The following is a 19450-nucleotide window of genomic DNA, read 5'->3' on the forward strand; positions in this document are numbered from 1 at the left end:
AAAAAAAACCACAAATCTGATCATTTACTGATATGTATTTCTAAATCAGTACAAATTACAATTACATGAAAGTGGACTGCTTTGCAACTACTAGTTGTAGCTGTCATCTTGAGTTTGAATGGATTTATTCAGTTGCTAATAAGTAATGCACATTCTAACGTGATAAGCAGTTTCAGTTCCACACATGCATATTAAATAACTATCCAGAGCAAAGGCAGACAAGCTGTACAGGTTGCATCAGTATCTGTGAGGGCAGAAGGTTTCACAACAGGCAAAAGCCTCTGAAGAGCTTGAAGGTCTGTGTCATCTGTACACACCCACTTCAACCCTACATTCTTAGAATTACAGTTCACCAGCAGCTACAGCAACTCTTCTTTACAAAGAAATCTAATCCTTTACTCATAGCCCATTTTTTGTTAGTTTCGCAGGCACTTTGAGCAGGTATAACCCAACACAGTCACCAGAAGTAGTTTTGCCCCTGTGTAATTTACTCTGTTTTGTGGACACAATAATTAGGAATACATATATATATACCAAACCAGAACAGAGAGTTCATCCAAGTTAGTGTTAGCTGCTTTGGGTGCTTGGAGAGCAGGAAGTTAGTTTCCTCTGGCAGCACAGCTAGTTTAGAGTAGACGTGGAGTTACAGCATCGGCATGTGACATCTAGTTTTAATGATGAGTTTAGCTATACCATTTTAGTATGGCTCCTGCCTACACTGTGCACAGCTAGTATTTTTAAAAGACTTGAAGTGCACACACCCTAGTACATTCCCTCTTCAAGTCAGTGGAAGAGCTTCCACACATGTATGTTTTCTGGTGGTATCTGACCTGTTAACAAAGGAAATGGAAGGCACCACACATCCAGAAACTAAAGGACAGTGAATACAAGTTTCCAAAACAAGGAGCACATCCTATAGCAGATCAAACTGCAAACAATGAATTCATTACTTGCAGAATACTTTTGATTTCACCAAACATTTTAAGAATACCTATGTACACTACAACATCTAACAACCCCATAGTATAGCAGTAGTAAAGGCCCCCACAAACTGCTTCCCTGTGCTTTTCAGTGCCTATAATTATCCTGAATTCACTGTACTAGACTGTGCCACCAGCTTCAGTAGCTAAGCAATTCTCCATTTGCCCTTCAAACCCTAATATAAGCCCTCAAAGAGTTACCATACTTTGCCAAAGGAAAGGAGGGAAATGGGCTGTTGATACAAGAACATCAGGACAGCCGTTTTAATATCATGAAACGAAGCATGAATACAAACGTACCATGATGATCCCTTGCAAGACAGAACCCAAGCACAAACATTTCAAAGTTCTACACAAGCTGGAAAAGTGGGCCTCTGTGGATTTTGTGAGGTTCAACAAGGCCATGTGCAATGTTCTACACCTGGGCTGGGGCAATACGCAATTTCAATACAGTATGGGGGACGACACGATTGAGAGCAGCCCTGCAGACTTGGGGATGCTGGTTGATGAGAAGCACGATATGAACCAGCAATGTGTGCTCAGAGCCCAGAAGTCCAATTGTATACTGATCTGCATCAAAAGAAGTGAGGCCACTAATTAAAGGAGGTGATTCTGCTCCTCTATTCCTCTCTGGTGACACCTCACCTGGAGTATTGTGCCTAGCTCTGGAATCCTCAACAGAACAGCTTAACTAACTTAATCCTTAACACAACCTTAACTATAGGAACAGGTCCAGAGGAAGGCTGCAAAGATGATCAGAGGGCTGGAGTGCCTCCCATATCAGGACAGGCCGAGAGAGCTGGGATTGTTCAGCCTGGAGAAGACAAGGCTCTGAGAAGACCTTGTAGTGACCTTCCAGTACCTGAAGAGACTGACTTGTAGTGACAGGACTAGGGACAATGGGTATAAACGGGAGAGGGGCAGATTCAGAGTAGACATAAAGAGGAGTTTCTTCACCATGAGGGTGGTGAGGCACTGGCACAGGTTGCCCAGGGAAGCTGCCCTGGAGCTGTTCAAGGCCAGGCTGGATGGGGCCTTGGGCAGCCTGGTCTGGTGCGAGGTGTCCCTGCCAGGGACAGGGTTGGAACTGGATGATGTTTAAGGTCCCTCCCAACCCAAACTACTCTACGATTCTATGATTCTCAGTCGTTTCTTTCTTTGTAAATAACAAACGTTCGTAAATTAAAAACCCCGACCTCATACCTAAAGAGCGCTGTGAATCTTATTAAGGTTTGATGCTCAGGAATACATCTTAAACGCAGCTTTATAAACTTAAACAGAGAAAAAAAAAACCCTCCGAGCCAGCGCCCACTTCATCTCAACACGCGCACCGGGCGCGGCGTTCGCGATCCTGCAAGCGCCACCGGCCCCTCCGGCTCCGGCTCCGGCTCCAGCCCCGGCCCCGGCCCCGGCCCCGGCCCCGGCCCCGCCGCCGAGCGCACCTCGTAGAAGGCCTGCACCATCTCCACCAGCACCCACTGCTGCCCCGCGCTCGCCGCCGCCATCCCCTTGCCCGCTTCCGCCTCCGCCCCGCGCTCGCGGCGGCCGCGCGCCGGCGCCCGGGGAAGGAGGCGGGGGGGTCCGCGGCGGCCGGAGAGCGCCCCCCGGTGGGCCGGCGGAGAGCGCGCACGGGGCGCGGGGAGGGGCGGGCGCGGCGGGGAAGGGGGCGGTAACTAAGTTAAATTGGCAGCTGAGTCCTGCCTGAGCAACGCGGTGGGTTTCTGTGACGGGGTGACCGCAGCAGTGGACACGGGAAAAACAACGGGTGTGATCTACCTGGACTTTTGTAAAGCGTTTGACACGGTCCCCCACAACATCCTCCTGTCTAGACTGGAGAGAGATGGATTTGATGGGTGAACGGTACGGTGGATAAGAAACTGGTTGGAGGGTCATATTCAGAGAGTAGTGGTCAGTGTCTCGATGTCCAGGTGAAGGTCTGTGACAAGTGGTGTCCCTCAGGGGTCTGTACTAGGACCGATGCTGTTTAATACCTTCATCAATGACATAGACAGCAAGATCAAGTGCACCCTCAACAAGTTTGCAGATGACATCAAACTGCGTGGTGCATTTGTCATACCAGGATCACGGGATGTCATCCAGAGGGACCTGGACAAGCCTGTGAAGTGGGCCTGTGAGAACCTCATGAGGTTCAACAAAACCAAGTGCAAATTCCTACACCTGGGTTGGGACAATATGTGGTTTCCATGCAGGATAGGGGATGATGTGATTGAAAGCAGCCCTGTGGAGAAGGACTTGAGTGTGTTGATTGATGAGAAACTCTACATGAGCCAGCAATATGTGCTTGCAGCCCAGAAGTCCAAACATGTCCTGACCTGAATCAAAAGAAGCGTGGCCAGCAGATCAAAGGAGGTGATTCTGCCCCTCTATTCCTCTCTGGTGAGACCTCACCTGGTGTACTGTGTCCAGTTCTGGAATCCTCAACTTAAGAGGGATATTTAACTACTGGAACAGGTCCAGAGGAGGGCTGCAAAGATGATCAGAGGGCTGGAGTGCCTCCCATGTGAGGACAGGCCGAGAGAGCTGGGATTGTTCAGCCTGGAGAAGAGAAGGCTCCAAGAAGACCTTATAGCGACCTTACAGTACTTGAAAGGGGTCAACAGAAAAGCTGGGGAAGGACTTTTTACAAAGGCATGTAGTGATAGGAAAACGGGCAATGGGTATAAACTGGAGAGGTGCGTATTTAAACTAGACATAAGGATAAATTTCTTCACTATGAGAGTGGTGAGGCCCTGTCCCAGGTTGCCCAGGGAAGCTGTGGATGCCCCTTCCCTGGAGCTGTTCAAGACCAGGTTGAATGGGGCCTTGGGCAGCCTGATCTGGTGCGAGGTGTCCTTGCCCATCTCTGGGGAGTTGGAACTACATGATCTTTAAGGTCCCTTCCAACCCAAACTATTCTATAATTCTCCGATTCTATAAGTTGGACTTGCATAAGAAGATAAAGTTGGGTGCACTGGTGTGTGCTTCCTCACTACATTTCCAGTCCAGTTCTGTTTGTTGAACCTGCTGCTGGTGTCATCTTGGTGCAGCTTTGTCCACACTTGCATGCTGCTTTGGCCAGACTCCTTCCCGGTAAAGAGCCAGACAAGGGGCAGAGCCCATGCTCTGGTACCTCATCAACACATATCACACACTGCCTCTGTACCTGAAACTGTGGACTTTGCTGCTGTAAGAAACCATCATTCATATACTTGACCAACAAGTTGAACAGCAAAAGCAGAACCACGGTATACTGGAAATAGTAAATTCAAGTAAAAAGAGAAATTACAGCTTGAAGAAAAAGGGTCATGGTGAAGACCTTGCATGGATGCACCTGAATGTGGGTAGCTGACTGACTCCTTGTGCTCAGCTGCAGAGGACATGAGTGACTACTGAAAAGGCAGCAGAGAGGATGGGGAGCTGGAAAGAATTTTTGAAAATTAACAGAAAGGGAACAAAGGACATTGCTGCTAAAAGAGATGTTTGGGAGCTACTTCATTGAAGCTAGATAGCTGTGGAGGGCTTCTGGTAGTCTTCTGGGAGAGTACCATGGAACTACACCCCTTGAGGCTTCACTCACTTGTCTTCAGCATGGTTAGATGAGAAGAACCTGGGGCAGCAGCTGATTAAACAGATGATAGTAAAAACTTTGTGCTGTTCTGTGGCTAACTGAAAGCAAACAGCAAGCTGTAGTTTTACAGTAGCAGATCGTTAAAGACAGTGAACTTCACTTTCATGCTGGCTGAAATGCACAATAGTTGATCTGCTCCCCCCGTTTCTTAACTTAATGATACACCTTTCAAATTCCAGGCTTTGCACAGTAAAGAGAAAAAAAATGTGCTTTGAGGCTATCTGAAAAGTCAAGACAGAGACAATAAATATTCCTTTTGGTTTTTAGCTTCATGAAGATTATTCTGTTCACTGTTAAGTACTTCTGCGGCCGTTACATTGTGCTGGGGAGGAGACTTGGGCTCCTGGCTGCTACTATCAGCCTCAAAGAATGTGTCTGGTATGCATCCCAGTCCCAAGTTGCCCCCAGAAGAGTGGGCGACATTCGTCATCTTTGTGAGCTGCATGTTAAGTTACAGCCCTGCTCTCAGCATCAGAATCTGACTTTCAATGTTTGCCATATATGTGTATGATTGTGAGACTAAGAAATTGATTTTGTGAAACACTGGATGAATTGTTTCCAGCTGGAAATGCAGTGAAGTTCATAACATACTAACCAGTAATTCTTTTGGCAGTGAATTCAGTTCCTGGTCTGGATAGTCGTAGGGTTGGGTGTCTCATAATTATGAGCCTATCCTTATTGTTTAGTAGTTTCATTGTTCCAACACAAGGCAACTGCTGCTAATAGCTTAAGGCTGCTATACTTCTGACAGCAAAGAAAGGGGGAGGTGAAAAGAGAAGTTCTTTGCAATAGCAGTTTATGGCTGGAAAGAAAGGGAAGAGGAAACACATCTTTGGTCTACCTCTGAACTTAAAGTGCTGAAAACACCTATTGAGATAGTGCCCTATGGAAGTTTCTACTCTAGAAGTGTCAAATTTTGTCTTCCCCCACCATATCCTCCAGTTGCACAGTATTCCTAAACTGCTCTGACTCTGGATATTCCTCACCAACCCACTTGTTTCCCACACACTGCTTTCAATTCCCAGCTAAATTCCCCTGGGTGAGTGCTGGCATGCCAGTTATCTGCAGTTGTTCTCAGTAACTACAGAAGCAGAAAAATGGGAGTTGGTATGGCTATCAGGAATTTTCTTTTTCCTAAATATCATAGAGGCACCCAGAACCAGTTGTATTTGTTCCTCTTTGATCTGTTAGCTATTCTTCTGCCTTCTTTGTTCTTCCTCTGTCAAGTATGAGGCAGATAGTAGGAGCTGGATTTGAAGTGAGGGAACAATGTGTGCCCTCTTGGGTCTCACCCCTGGCTTCTTTCACTCTGGAGGAGAATGTCAGTAGGAACTGATGCATGTCTGTGAGGGGGTGGGTGGTTTCTGCCATCCTGCTAGTAATGCTGTGTTGGAGATATGCATGTGAAGGGAATGGTGGGAGGAGAAATGTGGGAACTGGTGAGAATAGGTTCTGAGAGTCATTCACTTCCCCCCTCCTCCTCCAACCACACACACAGAAGAAGGGGATGATGGCTTAGGAGATTAGGGACATAAAGGGGCCTTTACAACCATTTTCATGTTTTGGTTGCTGAAAGCTTACCTTATATTATTGTGCTTTTACCAGACCTAGTAATTTCTTGGCTACCCTTAAAAAATAATAAAAAAATAAATAAAGCTTGGGGAAAATGATCCTGTACTGGTAAGAAGAACAGCACTAGTTAGTCTATTTTCTCTTGAAACCTGATGCTCAACCAAAATGATGCTGGCAGCAAGCACAGAAAATGTCCAAAGTCAGCTGGAAGCTTAATATTAAGCTCCAAAATCATGTCCAGATCTCTGGTGGGAAGCAGAAAGATGTTGCAAGAGTATTGTGCAAGTACCAAGAAAAACCTGAATATCAAGTTCTGCTTATTACCTGATATGTGGAGGAGTAATTGTTCACAAGGCAAACAGAGCACAGGATAAATTTAATATTATCTCAAGACATGCACCACTACATCTTGGAAACATGCTTAAACCTAGTTCTATAATGAATTAGCTCTGGATTAACTTCAGCTGCAGAAGCCTGTCTTCAATCTGCTTGGGAAACACCTAGAGATCGCAACTTTTGACACTAGATTTCTGTAGGAGTAAGAGTACCTACTGGTACACACTTATCCCTGATTCAAGACTTCAGACATACTCAGGTTGTGGATTTGCAGCCAAGAACATCCTGCTGGGCTGATTCTGCATACTGCAGAAGGATATACGAGTAGATGAGTGGCTCAACTGAATATACAGCTGAACCGCTGTCCACTTTTACTTCAAAACCTTAGTCCAAACAGCACATGATTTTCTACAAGTTGTGCCAGTTTAAACATCATTTCTATTAGAAACACAAGCACTGTATCAAGTAGTACAGCTTGGATTTGTGTTCATCACTTCTTCTTGTCCTTATTCTTTCTTACACTGAATCGAGTAATTGTTGCTTACCCCAGTGTATTTATATTAGAAACATGACAGACACAATAGGCGGACTTATACCCAAAGTCATTCTAATGGAATTAAAGCAGGTTGACCACAATGAAGTCAAGATCACTTCAGGGAGAAATAGTGCAGTATACTGTGCAGTTCTTCACATGCTAATTGGCTAGATTCAAATGTGCATGCAGAGAGATATATCATAAAGGTAGGTGTCTGCATCAGACTTTTTCTAGGATGAAAAGTGTTTCATATGCTATTTTTAGAAAGTGGTCTAAAGGGCTAGTCTGTCATGAGTTTTAGGTAAACACATGTAGCATGCACCATGTGTAAGGCAGAGGTTGTGCCATGCAAGATGAGAAAGAAAAATATAATTAGCATAAATTCTAGCCATTGGTAGGGCAGCCAACAGAAACTTCTGAGGTTTGGCTCTGAGGGTTCATATTCCATACTTCGTTTAACTACCACCATGCAGGCCTCTTCTCTTGAGAATGGGACTAGAAGAGAAGCAAAGGGATATTAACTCTGAGTCAGTTTAGCTTATTCACCTGAAGATTTGAACTCCAGTCAAAATCAAAATGTCTAAGGAGCTAGGTGGAGATGAGGATTTGTTTTTTTCCAGTCAGATATTGGAGTTTTTTGAATTAAGATAGTTCAGTCTATTTTTTTTTTTTTTTAAATGGAGCAGCATGTAGTGTAAATTACATTTGACTTCAAAGAATAGCGGCAGGTGAATAGGCAAGTACACAGACATGGTGTTATAGGTAGGTGGCTGTCTCCTACTTCGGTTTCAAAAGTTGTCTTAGACAGAGCCTGTGAAAGATTGTGTCTGTATCAGAGATAAGGTCTTTTCTGCACTGGACTGTGACTTAAATGTTCCACAATATTTCAGGTTTAGAGTGTGGTTCAGATGCAGTGAGCCTAATGGGAACAGTGTGTGCTGGCTTTAAGGTTGCATTTTAAGGATTAAGACAGCAATTTTATCCTCTTCATACAAAGAAATGCAATAGATACCTATCTTCCAGCACGAGCCTCAATAAATTAGCTTTCGATCAAGTACCACAAATTCAATTCCTAGTCTTAAATCTTAATACATTTTAAATCCATTCAGGCAGCAGATCATATTTAAAGGTTAACAACAAATTTATCCTCCTTATACTTCCATAGCTAATTGCCAACAAATCTTTAGGTGAAAATTCGGCATCCCAGGTGCGAATCCACTTTGCCCAGCTGCAGGACCCATTTGACATTGGTACTCTCTTGGGTATCCCCAGGGATTTCTCCAGAGAGACTCCTCTTTTCAATTGGATGGCTGCGGGGACAGACAAGGACCATCTGATTAAAGGTATTCTTCAGAAATTTTACTTTAGGGTTTGAGGACTGGCCTGTTTAATAATATAATATAAAGCAATAACTCATTAGTTATTGCTTTATAATGCAGGGTGAGCATATACTGGATTGATACTGTCTTGTAGGCATACATTGAAGTTACTTGAGTCTTGGTTGTAAAGGTGAATATTTGGTTTCTGCGTGGAGGTCTCAGTTGTAAAAGCAATAATAACCAGAGAAACTGGAGTTGTGTGACTACTTGGTTTCTATGCTTTGGTTTGAATTGTTCAAGTTAATATTGCTGTGTTGTGTGTTATTTTTGTGGGATTAAATATTTGTGTAAAAACTGTATTTGTTCTGTTGCAGATATTTTGTCCGGGTTGTATATGGATGACTGATTGGTGTCACAATCAGTGCATATTACATCCTGATAAACAGTATACACCTATATTTGTGTTGGATTGTGTGTGGTGCAACAAGAAATTGTGGGTTACATTCAGGTGGGATTTTAGTTGTCCTAAGTGTAAGGTTTGGATGGATTGGGACAACAAGGAAAGATTCACCTATACAGTGCAAGTGATTTGTGGTTGGGGAAATAGAATACAGGACCAATAATGTGGGAGGCTGGCAGAGTGCCCGCATTTTAAAATGAAGTCCATTGGGATGTGTTTTAGATCATTGGAAGGAGATTGGAGTACCACCAGCTGGTGCGACAAAAAGAAAAACCTTGATAAAAGAAATTGTAATTAGTGATGGCCAGTGTATAAGCTTGATTACAGGGAAAAGTAGTCATTTAATAGCAAACTAACACCTTGTTGCAATTAATGTTGCTCTTGAGACCTGAGAAGTGGGACAAAGTAATCTATAAAGAGCAGGTGAAGGTAAAATTGAAGCTGGGGCCATGCCTGTGATGGTCAGGCAATACCCACTGTGATTAGATCACAAGGGTATAAAAGAGATTGACAAGTTTTTGCAATTGGGTTAGTAAATAATGTCAGTTAGAATATAATACTCCAATATTGCCTGTAAAGAGAGAAGGATGTAAAAAGCTATAGATGAGTGCAAGACTTAAGGGCCATGAATAAAATTGTAGAAGATCTACAGCCAGTAGTGGCAAAACCCTATACCTTGTGTACCAAATTAAAAAAAAAAATCTTCAAATGTGGTTTACGATATTGGATTTAAAGATGCCTTTGTCTGTTTTATATTGGCTTTAGAAAGCCAAAAATTATTTGCCTTTTAATGGGAAAACCCTGAAACTGGTAGCAAACCAGAGCTAACCTGGACAGTATTGCCTCACGGTCTTAAGAACAGCCCAACTATTTTTGGGAACCAGCTTGCTCGAGACCTGGAAATCTGGGACCCTCCCTCTCAAACCAGAACCCTGTTGCAGTATGTGGATAGCCTTCTGATAGCTACATACACTAAAGAGGACTGTGTGCAATGGACAGTAAGTCTATTGAACTTTTGGGGACTCAGTAGTTATTGGGTCTCTCAGCAGAAGGCCCAGCCTATACAACAAGTTACTTACCTTAGATTGCAGATCTCTGGAGGACAGAGGAAGGATCTTGGGACAGACTGGAAGGCAGCTGTATGCTGTAGACCCATGCTGGGGTCAGTAAAGGAGCTCAGAATCTTTCTGGGAATGACAGGTTGGTGTCATTTATAGATATACTACTATGGACTTGCAGTAAAACTACTGCAGAAACTATTGAAAAAATATCCAATGAGATTGTTAAAATTGGCATGGACTGTGGAGGCAAGTAGGGCATTTGAACAACTAAAGAAGGAATTGATGAAGGCCCCAGCTTCAGGTCTCCCTGATGTTTCAAAGTAATTCTGGTTATTTTCACCACTAGCATTGTTAATCCAGCATCTTTCCTTAGTAGTGTCGCTTCAGAACCGCTGATACATCACTGCCTGAAGACAATGGAAACAGTGTATTCCAGCTATCCAGATGTAAAACTAAAAACGCTTATGGATGCAGAAGATTCCTGGTACACCGATGGATGCAGCTTTGTGAAGCAAGGCTAGGTATGCTGTGACCGCCACCAGAAAAGTGATTGAGGCCAAACTGTTATCCCCAGGAACATCAGCCCAGAAAGTGGAAATAATCACCTTAACTTGAGCATTGGAATGTGCTCCTTACTGTCCAGGGAAGTCATGTTAAACATGCAGCAGAAATCTTAAGATTACTGGAAGCTGTGAATCTTCTAGAAGAAGTGGCTGTCGTGCACTGTAAAGGGCACTGGAGAGGTAATACTGACCAGGAAATTGGTAGCAAATTGGCAGATCTTGAGGTCAGGAAGGCCAGAAAAGGCAGAAGTAAAGTCTGCTTTGATTCCATACAGCAAGCTTCAAATCCCTGATTCTGGTTGAAAAGAAAAATATTCAAAGGAAGATAGAAACCTGATTAATGATATGGCAGGAAAAGAAGGAAATAATAGGTGGGTTTTGATGTTCCAGACAGATAGATATTACCATAAGGAGTACAACGGAAATGGGTCTTAGACACGCATAGAAAAACTCATTGGGGCACAGATGTTCTGTATAAAGAATTGAGTAAGAAATTGGTGAATAGGAATGCAAATAGATTTCTCTGAACTCTCAAGCAAAGTGAGGGACTGTTTAATACTAATATATATTAGGGAAAAAGGGAAAAGCTTCTGGCTAACCTGAAAAAGTGTCTGTTCATACTAATATATACTAGTTCTAACAGATATCTGTCCTGTTTTTATTTGCAGGATAAATAAAGCAAGAGAAGTCACGAGAGTATTGTTGAATGAAATGATACCTCGATTCGGAGTGCCTGCAGTAATATTGTCATACGTTTGTGCTAAAGTAATAAAAAGGTTAGTGAAATTTTGGGAACTGTTTGGCAGTTACATATGCATACGACCACAGGCTAGTGGCCAGGTGGAGAAGATGAATCATCTGATTGTTGTTGATAAAACAACAGTTAGCAAAAATTGGTCAAGAAGCCAATTTGTATTGGTTTCAAGCACTTCCTTTGGCCTTGCTTAGGATTTAAACCAAGCCAAAGTCCAAGGAAGGCGCCTTATATCAATTGCAGTATACAGGAGAAGATCTTACACAATTAGGTGGGAATTTGCAATGATGTTTAATCAGCATGCAAAACCAGCTGAACTTGCTCAAAAAAATACTTCCCCTCCCCCCAAACAAACAAACAAAAAGCAACTTGTATTAGCTGCATGGGCTAGAGGTTTAGATGAACCTGTACATCCTTTTAAAGATCTTAAAGGACAACTGTTGGGAGAAAAGTGGAATGGACTGCACTGAGTATTGTTAACAGCCTTCACAGCAATCAAGATTAAAGAGCAGCCGACTTGGAGTCACTTTTCTCAAGTGAAGAAATCACCTACCATCCAGTGGACAACAGAACACTTCACATCTTTAATATTAGGGCTAAATAAAGTAAAGTAAACTCTAAAGATGGAAAACTGTTAATATTATTATTGTGTCCATTAGGACACAATTTTTTTTCCACTTTTTTTTCCCAGTGGAAAGTGGGATACCTCTATGAACATTTAGGAAGAACTGGCTCATACAATATATGACAGTACAGCTTTTTGTTTACATGCTGGTTCTTCAGTACAAGATGTATTTACTTTATGTGCTTTGGGAATCGCCGCAAACATTCAAACCTTGCAAAACTATACTTGGTTGTCAAACTTAACACATAAAGCCGAAAACTATACTGGCTTCCTTTTAGCACCAGGAGCATGAATTATAATATCTTAAAGAGATTTATTTGTAGCTGTGCCAAGAGCCTCAATTATACCCCTTGAGCTTTGGAAGCCTTAAATCTTGAAACTAGACAACTTCATGAAGCAGTTGTAGAAAACAGAGCTGCAATTGATTATCTGTTACTAAGACACCATAAAGGGTGCTCTGATTTTGAGTGCATGTGTTGTTTCAATTTGACCAATCAGTCTCAGACTTTAGAAACCTCTATAAAAGATTTGTACAGCCTTCTTAACTCCATACAAGAGCAGGAAGGTACAGATCTTTCTTGGTTAACATCTTAAGTTCCAAATGTATTGTGGTTAAAACAACCTTTTCCTTGTGTTGTATAGTGTTTCAATGTGCATTTCGGTACTGTCACTGAACAGTAGAAGACTATGAGACATGGAAAAGAAATTGGTTCAGACATGCAGTAGAATCAGGAAAATATTTTAGAAAAACCTTATTTTTTTTTTTTGGCAAAAATGTTTGTAAAGGCCTTGAAAAAGGGTGATTTGTAAATGGTGAGGTAGAATGTCAACTGTAATGTGTTAAAACAAGACTAACAACTAGATAATGGTAAAGACCCTTATCTCCCAGTGTCACTGAGACTAAATGCTCAGATATGGACAAGATTTAATGACTCTGGATGGGATTCATTTTAACCCACGGTATATGCAATGAAGTTCCAGGAATAAGGTGTGCTTGTCATTTTGTGGAAAAAACCTATGAATTTGAAGATACCTCTGTGTGTATAAAGTTCTCTGAAATCACTGTTGGGTAGAAGCACTCTGAGAACAAGTCCCGATGCTTCTCCAGTGCTGGATAAAGAATACCTGTCTTAATAGTTTAATTAACTATTGAGTGAACAAATTTCTTTGTTCCAAAAAGCAGAATTGTTGAACTACTGAAGGTATGCAGCATTCCAGACCTCAGATCAAAACTCAGATGAAATTATGCTCTGTGCAGTTGCTATTTTTGTTGGCTTAGGAAGAATGAAATGACAGCAAATAGTTGCAGATTAGGTGAAAGCAAAGGTACCCCTTGATCATACCTTTATTGTGGTGCGCCTGGCTCACTTTCTGGTAGCTTTTTACATATATGTAAGACTATGTGGCATTCAAGTATTTTAGTATCCCATGCTGTCTTCACATAATCAGAATGAATGTTTATTTCAAGTTTAAAGCAATCTGTAAATCTTCACAAACCATTTCCAAGAGCTTTGAGCGCAGGCTGAGCTGTCAATGAGAACATAATCTTTGTTTTTCTCCTTAATAACTGGGTCTCTTCACTAAGGTCTGCATGATATACAGTGCTCTCAGTAACTCCATTGTGCTGGCTGTTGAAAACATTGATTATTAATATGACACCTTCTACAGATGTTGATGGGTCTTTTTCTGTTAGTTTGTTTTTTCCTTCAGTTCAGCTCCCTTGATGTTTAGGTTGGTCTGCATTTTAATGGTAACAGTATAGTTTGTAAAACTCCTAGTGGCGTACTTGAGTTTAGAAACAAGAGGCTTATATGGCATTATTAGAGCAGAGAGAGGTTTGAAAAGTTATGGTAACTTCAGCAATTTAATGCACAGTTTTCACCATGGTATTTGGTCCCTTGAAGATATATTTGCAAAACTGCATGTAAAAGAAGCAACTAAATTTCAGCCAGAAAAACACCGAGTAGTCCTTTATCAACTCATCATTTTTGACAGCCTACCAAATCACAGAAAGACAGTCTATTGTTTGCAGATCTGCGTAACACATACCAGAATACAAATTAAAATTCTTTGTGGTAATAGGTAAAATGTGTGTGTGCATTAGTAGAGCTGGTCATGTCTGATAGGCAACACCTCACATATATTTGTTAACCAGAGAGTTGCAACATAATTTCTATTAAGTCAGAACAGATGTGGCTGGAAACATTTTTGAATGAATAGAGCAATGATCTTTCAGCTGCTGAAATTCTTACCTGGCTTTTAAACCATATGCTTTTACCTGTGTAAGTCGGGAGTGAAAACATAGTTCCCTATTCAACTGTTGTCCCGTAGCCAGTTGGTGGTTCACCATTATTAAACATCCATAGCCACCCCAGACATTTCACAAAACACAGCAACTGTAAACAGTTAACATCTAAAAGAATAAATAAACTGGATAAAATTATAATGCCAGGAAATAAAGTGACTGGGAACCACTCCACACACTATTTCCACCTGAAGTGCTTACTGAAAGGTATCCTTCAGAGGGACCTGAACAGTAGGATTGAACAAGGACATGAGACAACAGTGCAGCCCTTGTTAGTGGGTGAGTGTTGGTGGCTTCCTAAGACAGATTGTGATATTTCTGATGCTTTGAAAATCTGATGCCTCTGAAAATCTGACACCTCTGAAAATCTAAGTGAAAGACTGCTGGAATAAAATGAAAGAGTAACTTGTTTTTTGAAGCTTTTCAGAATCTCCTGGTGCACTCTTACCATCATGAAGCACAGTTTTTGAGGCTTCACTTCTGTAAGATGTTTGCACTGGAAGACAAGTCTGCTGCACACAATTGTTTAGGTCAGCTGCTGAAGCTAGTGTGAAAAAAATGGTGCAACTTATCTTGTGCTCCATCTGAATATCCTCGTAATTATTTCAGATTATCCTAACATTTTTTTCTCTTCTCTTGAAGGAAATAGATTCAATTTGTGGCTATAATATTAAGATTTTTTACATATATATGCACATTTATGCCATTGCTTCACTCTAGAATTAAAAAAAAAAAAAAAGACAGCAGATGCATTAGAACAGTGTTCTGAGAACTGCAGTGGACTGTGGCTTGCCTAGCCTTTTTGGTTTGGAAAACAAGCAAGTCAGTTTTCAATTGCTGTTTCTTTTTTCTAACTTTTATTTCTGTAGCCCTGGTTTATATTCTGTCTGTTTATGTAAAAGGATGACAGTGGTCTTAGTTGATGTTGCAGCTTAAAATCAATTGGTCTTTCTTCAGTGTAACAAAATGCAACAATTCTTCTAAGATTCTTGTTTATTATTTCCAGAAGACAGGAAAAGACAAACATGTTCATTATCCAAGCAATTATCAAATAGAGAAGAATGTGAGATGAGAGCTTTCTCAGTAAGTATCAATAACAGACACCACTAACTGATGCAAATGCAAATACTTGATTCTTTGGGAGAGGAGAAGAAATCTGGAGAGAAGTCTGATAAATTCTTGTAAAAGATCCTTTCTGCTAAATTTCTGTTTAAAGAAGCTGAACAACACAATCAGCTCTTATGGTTGCTAGCAAAACAAGGATGTAAAGTAATCCAATAACTTTCTGTCCTGGTAGGTTTTCTGTGTTTTTCAATTGTAACACATTTACTTTTCATCAAAAAGATAAAACCATTAAGAATACTTAGAGGTGCTTCTAAGCAAATCTTAGTTCCTTGTGCTCCTAGGAGGCAGAAAGTCTTCGTCTGATTCTTTGGATCATGTCTGTATTTATGTAGAAAGTATACCATTAGGCAGATGCCATCTTTCATAGAATCATAGAATAACCAGGTTGGAAGAGACCCACCAGGTCATCAAGTCCAACCATTCCTATCAAATTTCCTTCAGTAGTTCCTTGGATTTCTGTGTTCAGGTTTGTGATTCTGTAATATTACCTGTGTTTCCTTCTGCTCCAAGCACAGCTGATGAAATGAGCAGCATACATTGTTAAATTGCCCAACAGTCTTATAATGAAACAGGTGGCTTGTGCAACAGCAGTTTTTATATTCATGCACATTTCAAGGTTTTTTGTGTATGGAACTCATCAGGAAATTAGTGAGATAATAAGAATTTGGAGTTGTGGTACCAGCATTCCCAGACGCATTTCTTTATTCCATATGGAGAAACAAATGTGTAAAAAAATTTGCAAAACTACAGTATGTTTTCCAGCTGATTTTTCTGTTAAATATTTTAACCAAAATTGGACATGTGTGACTAGCTGCAGCTTTTGCCCTCCCTTAACCACACTTGCATTACCTCATAGAGAAAATTGTGCAAAACTTCTGTTCTAGATTGTTGTCTCTAAGACTGCAAATGTACATTGCAGGGCTTGAAAGAACATCTTTATTGGCTAGATGCTGCGACTCCACCACCAAAGCAATTCTTGGCGAGTGGTGTAAATTGCTATAACTATGTTGAAGTAGCTCTGACAGCTAACAGTGGCTGTCTGGTGTAACTGGCTGAAGAGGGATACCCCTACTCCTACTAACTTGGAAGAGCTGTTGTGTTCTAGTATCCAAAGCTATCCAAAGCTTTAAGTAACTTATAGTTATCTAAAGTACTGTACACTCAAAAATAAACTCTTCTACCCGCAGAAATACAGGCCAAGTACTAGACATCAAATCCAAAATTTTCCAGTTATTTCACTTGCTTTCTGATTTAGATCTCTAACTTACCAAAACCAGGAGCTGAGAATGCATATTTAGGTGTGTAATTGAAAAAAACAAGTTCTGTGTTAGAGAGGAAATGCATTTAAATCATAGCTAATAAGTCTTGGTAGAGTGACTTTCATGGATTGACTCATGACTTTTGCGGTGAATTGGCAAAGTTAAATACGAAGAATCATCCTAATTCTCTTTGTTTTAAAGCATAAAGTAAAAATTGAATTGAGATTTACAAAATTTTTATTTTCTCTTGTTCCTTCCGTCTTGCATTTACAAAAATACAGAAGCAACATATCTTTCATATTGCCAGAGCTATGAGAAAATAAGTGAAGTAAAATGATGATGCTGTTCAGCAGATAAAAACTGTTCATGTAATTATGCAACTGGTAGCCTTTGTTCAAATGCAAATTGATGGGCAGAAAGGGACATCTGCTGCCAGTGAGAGGCAATGCAGCAAAGTCATTTGACATTCATGCAATGGTATTGTGGAAAAGTGGAAATAACATACATCTTTGTGCTCCACTTATGCATTCATGCCAGACTCCAGGAAAGATCTGAGGATTTGTTTGTGTGTGTGTGTGTGTTTGTGTGTGTACGTGCTTAGTTTTGTGTGTGTGTGAGGAAAGGGCAGCAAGAAAGCAAGATGGGATGGATGGAAAACCAGATCTTCTTTCTTGATTCATTCACCTCAGAGCTGTAAGAAGGGCTTGCTCACCCAGATGTTTCAGAAGCTCTCTGAAATGAGGGTTATTTTCTTTGGTACAGCTGTTGCAATCCCTAAACATCCTGACAGCCCTTTCATTCAGCCAAGCAAGGTATTAGCCTCATGCTGGAAGACTCCTTCTTGGAACAGTTATATGCTGCAAGTGAACAATAGGACTGCGAAGTTATTAGTTTGAGTCTGGCTTGGCAGTTGTCCCATCACAACTAAATGATTTTTAAAGTATACTCGACTTGCATAGGGTTGGTTAGCAGTCTTGAGCCAGTCCCTGGCAAACGTATAAAGGAGTGAAAGGCAACAGTAATACTGACAAAATTTTCTTTAACCTATTTAGTGTGGAAAGGGTATTGTTGGAGGGATTTTAGATTAGGGCACACTGATATTTCACTGGAGAATACTATTTATTCCTGACACCTCATCTATTTGTAGTTTTATAACTTTCAGATGACACAGTTGTGTTAGTTTTCCATTTGGAAAATCTGTACCATGGTGCCTGTCATTAGACAGCTGCTGAAACTTCTTTCAGGTGTCCACTTCTCTTTTTTTTTATGGTGTTTACTCTTTGCAGGGGGTAAGAAAGTGCATTTCCTGTGAGTAAGAGTATTGCTATTATAAAAGGCATTTAACCTAGAAGTCAAGAGACAAACAAGTCACTGTAAAGACAAAACAAAGATGTAAAAAAGACTTGTGTTGCTCACATCTGCCATAGGGATTTTTCAAGTATCTTTTGACTTCCAGGTGTAACACATTGTCAGTGTATTCACCATCACAACTATAACAGCATTTCACATGCTTTACTGATGAAAATATTGTGGCAGTGAACTGTTGCATCTTAGCTACATAAATCAATTTCAGACAAGGCTAAATAAAATTATCATGGGTATCAGAAAAAAAGTGAAAATTTTGCTAGTGTCCTGAACTATATGGCCTGTTTCTGTTTTGGTTCTTTTTTTAAGAAAAAAAAGACAAACCCAAACCAATTGAAAACCAGCCCCAAAATACAGTGCAGGAGAATATTCAAGACACTGCACACACACCCTTTACTAGTTGTTGATCTTGTTTGATGGCAGCTGTGATTAAGTGTATTTCCTGTGTAAAAGAGATGTGTCATTAATTACAGTAAGAAGTTGCATACACCACAAAATTAGGCTACGATGAACACTATTCATAAATCTTAACCTTAATACTGCTCAGAAACTGAACATGTTGCTGCTTGGTGCCTTGCATCACATGCCTATAATAATGAAGTAAGCTGTCTCTGGATTTTCACATGAAACTCACGGTATTGGGGTTTGACCTCTGACACTCGTATGGGTGGGGATAAGACTAGCTCCTACCAAAAATGTAATTCTGCAGCTGCACTCAGGAGGCTCTTGAGGTGTCCTCTGCCACCCACAAAGGGAATATTGCTGACTCGGTGATGTTTATCAGGCTGGATCTGAATGAATTTCCTTTTTTTTTTTTGCCAAAGCTCTGATAGGTTAATTTTCCACATGTGCTTCAAAAAAACCCTCCAGCCACAAAAGCAGATCCTCTTGAAAAGAGAACTCTTTATGACACACTTTCTCCCTGGAAGAATGACAGATGTACTAATAACATATGGCAGATGTTATTTGGGCTGGTTTAAGTCTTAGCAGGAGCTCAGACACTACAGGGATAGGTGCTGAGTGAGAACATAGAAGCAATAGAAAGGTGGTTTTCTCCAGGTGATTTCTGAGTGGGGTTGCAAGATGCTGAAATGCGAAGTTGTTGCAGAAAGCTTTTATGCTGGGGTTGTAGGGAAATACCCTGTTGAAGGAGAAGGTTAGTGTGTAAAGAATAATACATTCATGACCTGTTTTTTATTATTCAGGTCATAGCATTTGACACACACACATTTATTGGCGGTTCAATACATATAAATTTAAGGTTTTCCTCTATTTTCATTGCTGGGGATTTTTGCAGGGAGATATTCATTTGTTACCAGTTTTTTTTTCAGGAGCAGGAATATTTTTCATTTATCACATTGGGCTATTTTTCCTTCATCACATTGGTCCACATTCTATGTGGAGTGCACACTCTCCTGGGTGGAAAACTGGTTGGATGGCCGGGCCTAGAGAGTGGTGGTAAAGGGTGTGAAATCCAGCTGGAGGCCAGTGACAAGTGGGGTTCCCCAGGGCTCAGTGCTGGGTCCAGCCCTGTTCAATGTCTTTATCAATGACCTGGATGAA

At 41.0% G+C, this 19450-nt stretch overlaps 1 protein-coding gene across 2 annotated transcripts in view; it reads right to left on the bottom strand.

Moving 5' to 3' along the window:
* The window catches only part of SPTLC1 (serine palmitoyltransferase long chain base subunit 1), a 204748-nt gene that overhangs the window by 31862 nt on the left and 153436 nt on the right, over positions 1 to 19450 (bottom strand). The window contains exon 2 of one of the 2 annotated variants that reach the window (XM_069879952.1): positions 2423 to 2465. In XM_069879952.1, coding sequence (XP_069736053.1) covers positions 2423 to 2443 — 21 coding nt within the window. In that variant the 5' untranslated portion in view covers positions 2444 to 2465. Of the gene's footprint in view, positions 1 to 2422; positions 2499 to 19450 lie in introns of those variants that run through there. The other variant, XM_069879951.1, reaches the window with a different exon arrangement.

The sequence above is a fragment of the Phaenicophaeus curvirostris genome, chromosome Z (assembly GCF_032191515.1).
Source record: "Phaenicophaeus curvirostris isolate KB17595 chromosome Z, BPBGC_Pcur_1.0, whole genome shotgun sequence".
In the NCBI taxonomy this organism is placed as follows: Eukaryota; Metazoa; Chordata; class Aves; order Cuculiformes; family Cuculidae; genus Phaenicophaeus; species Phaenicophaeus curvirostris.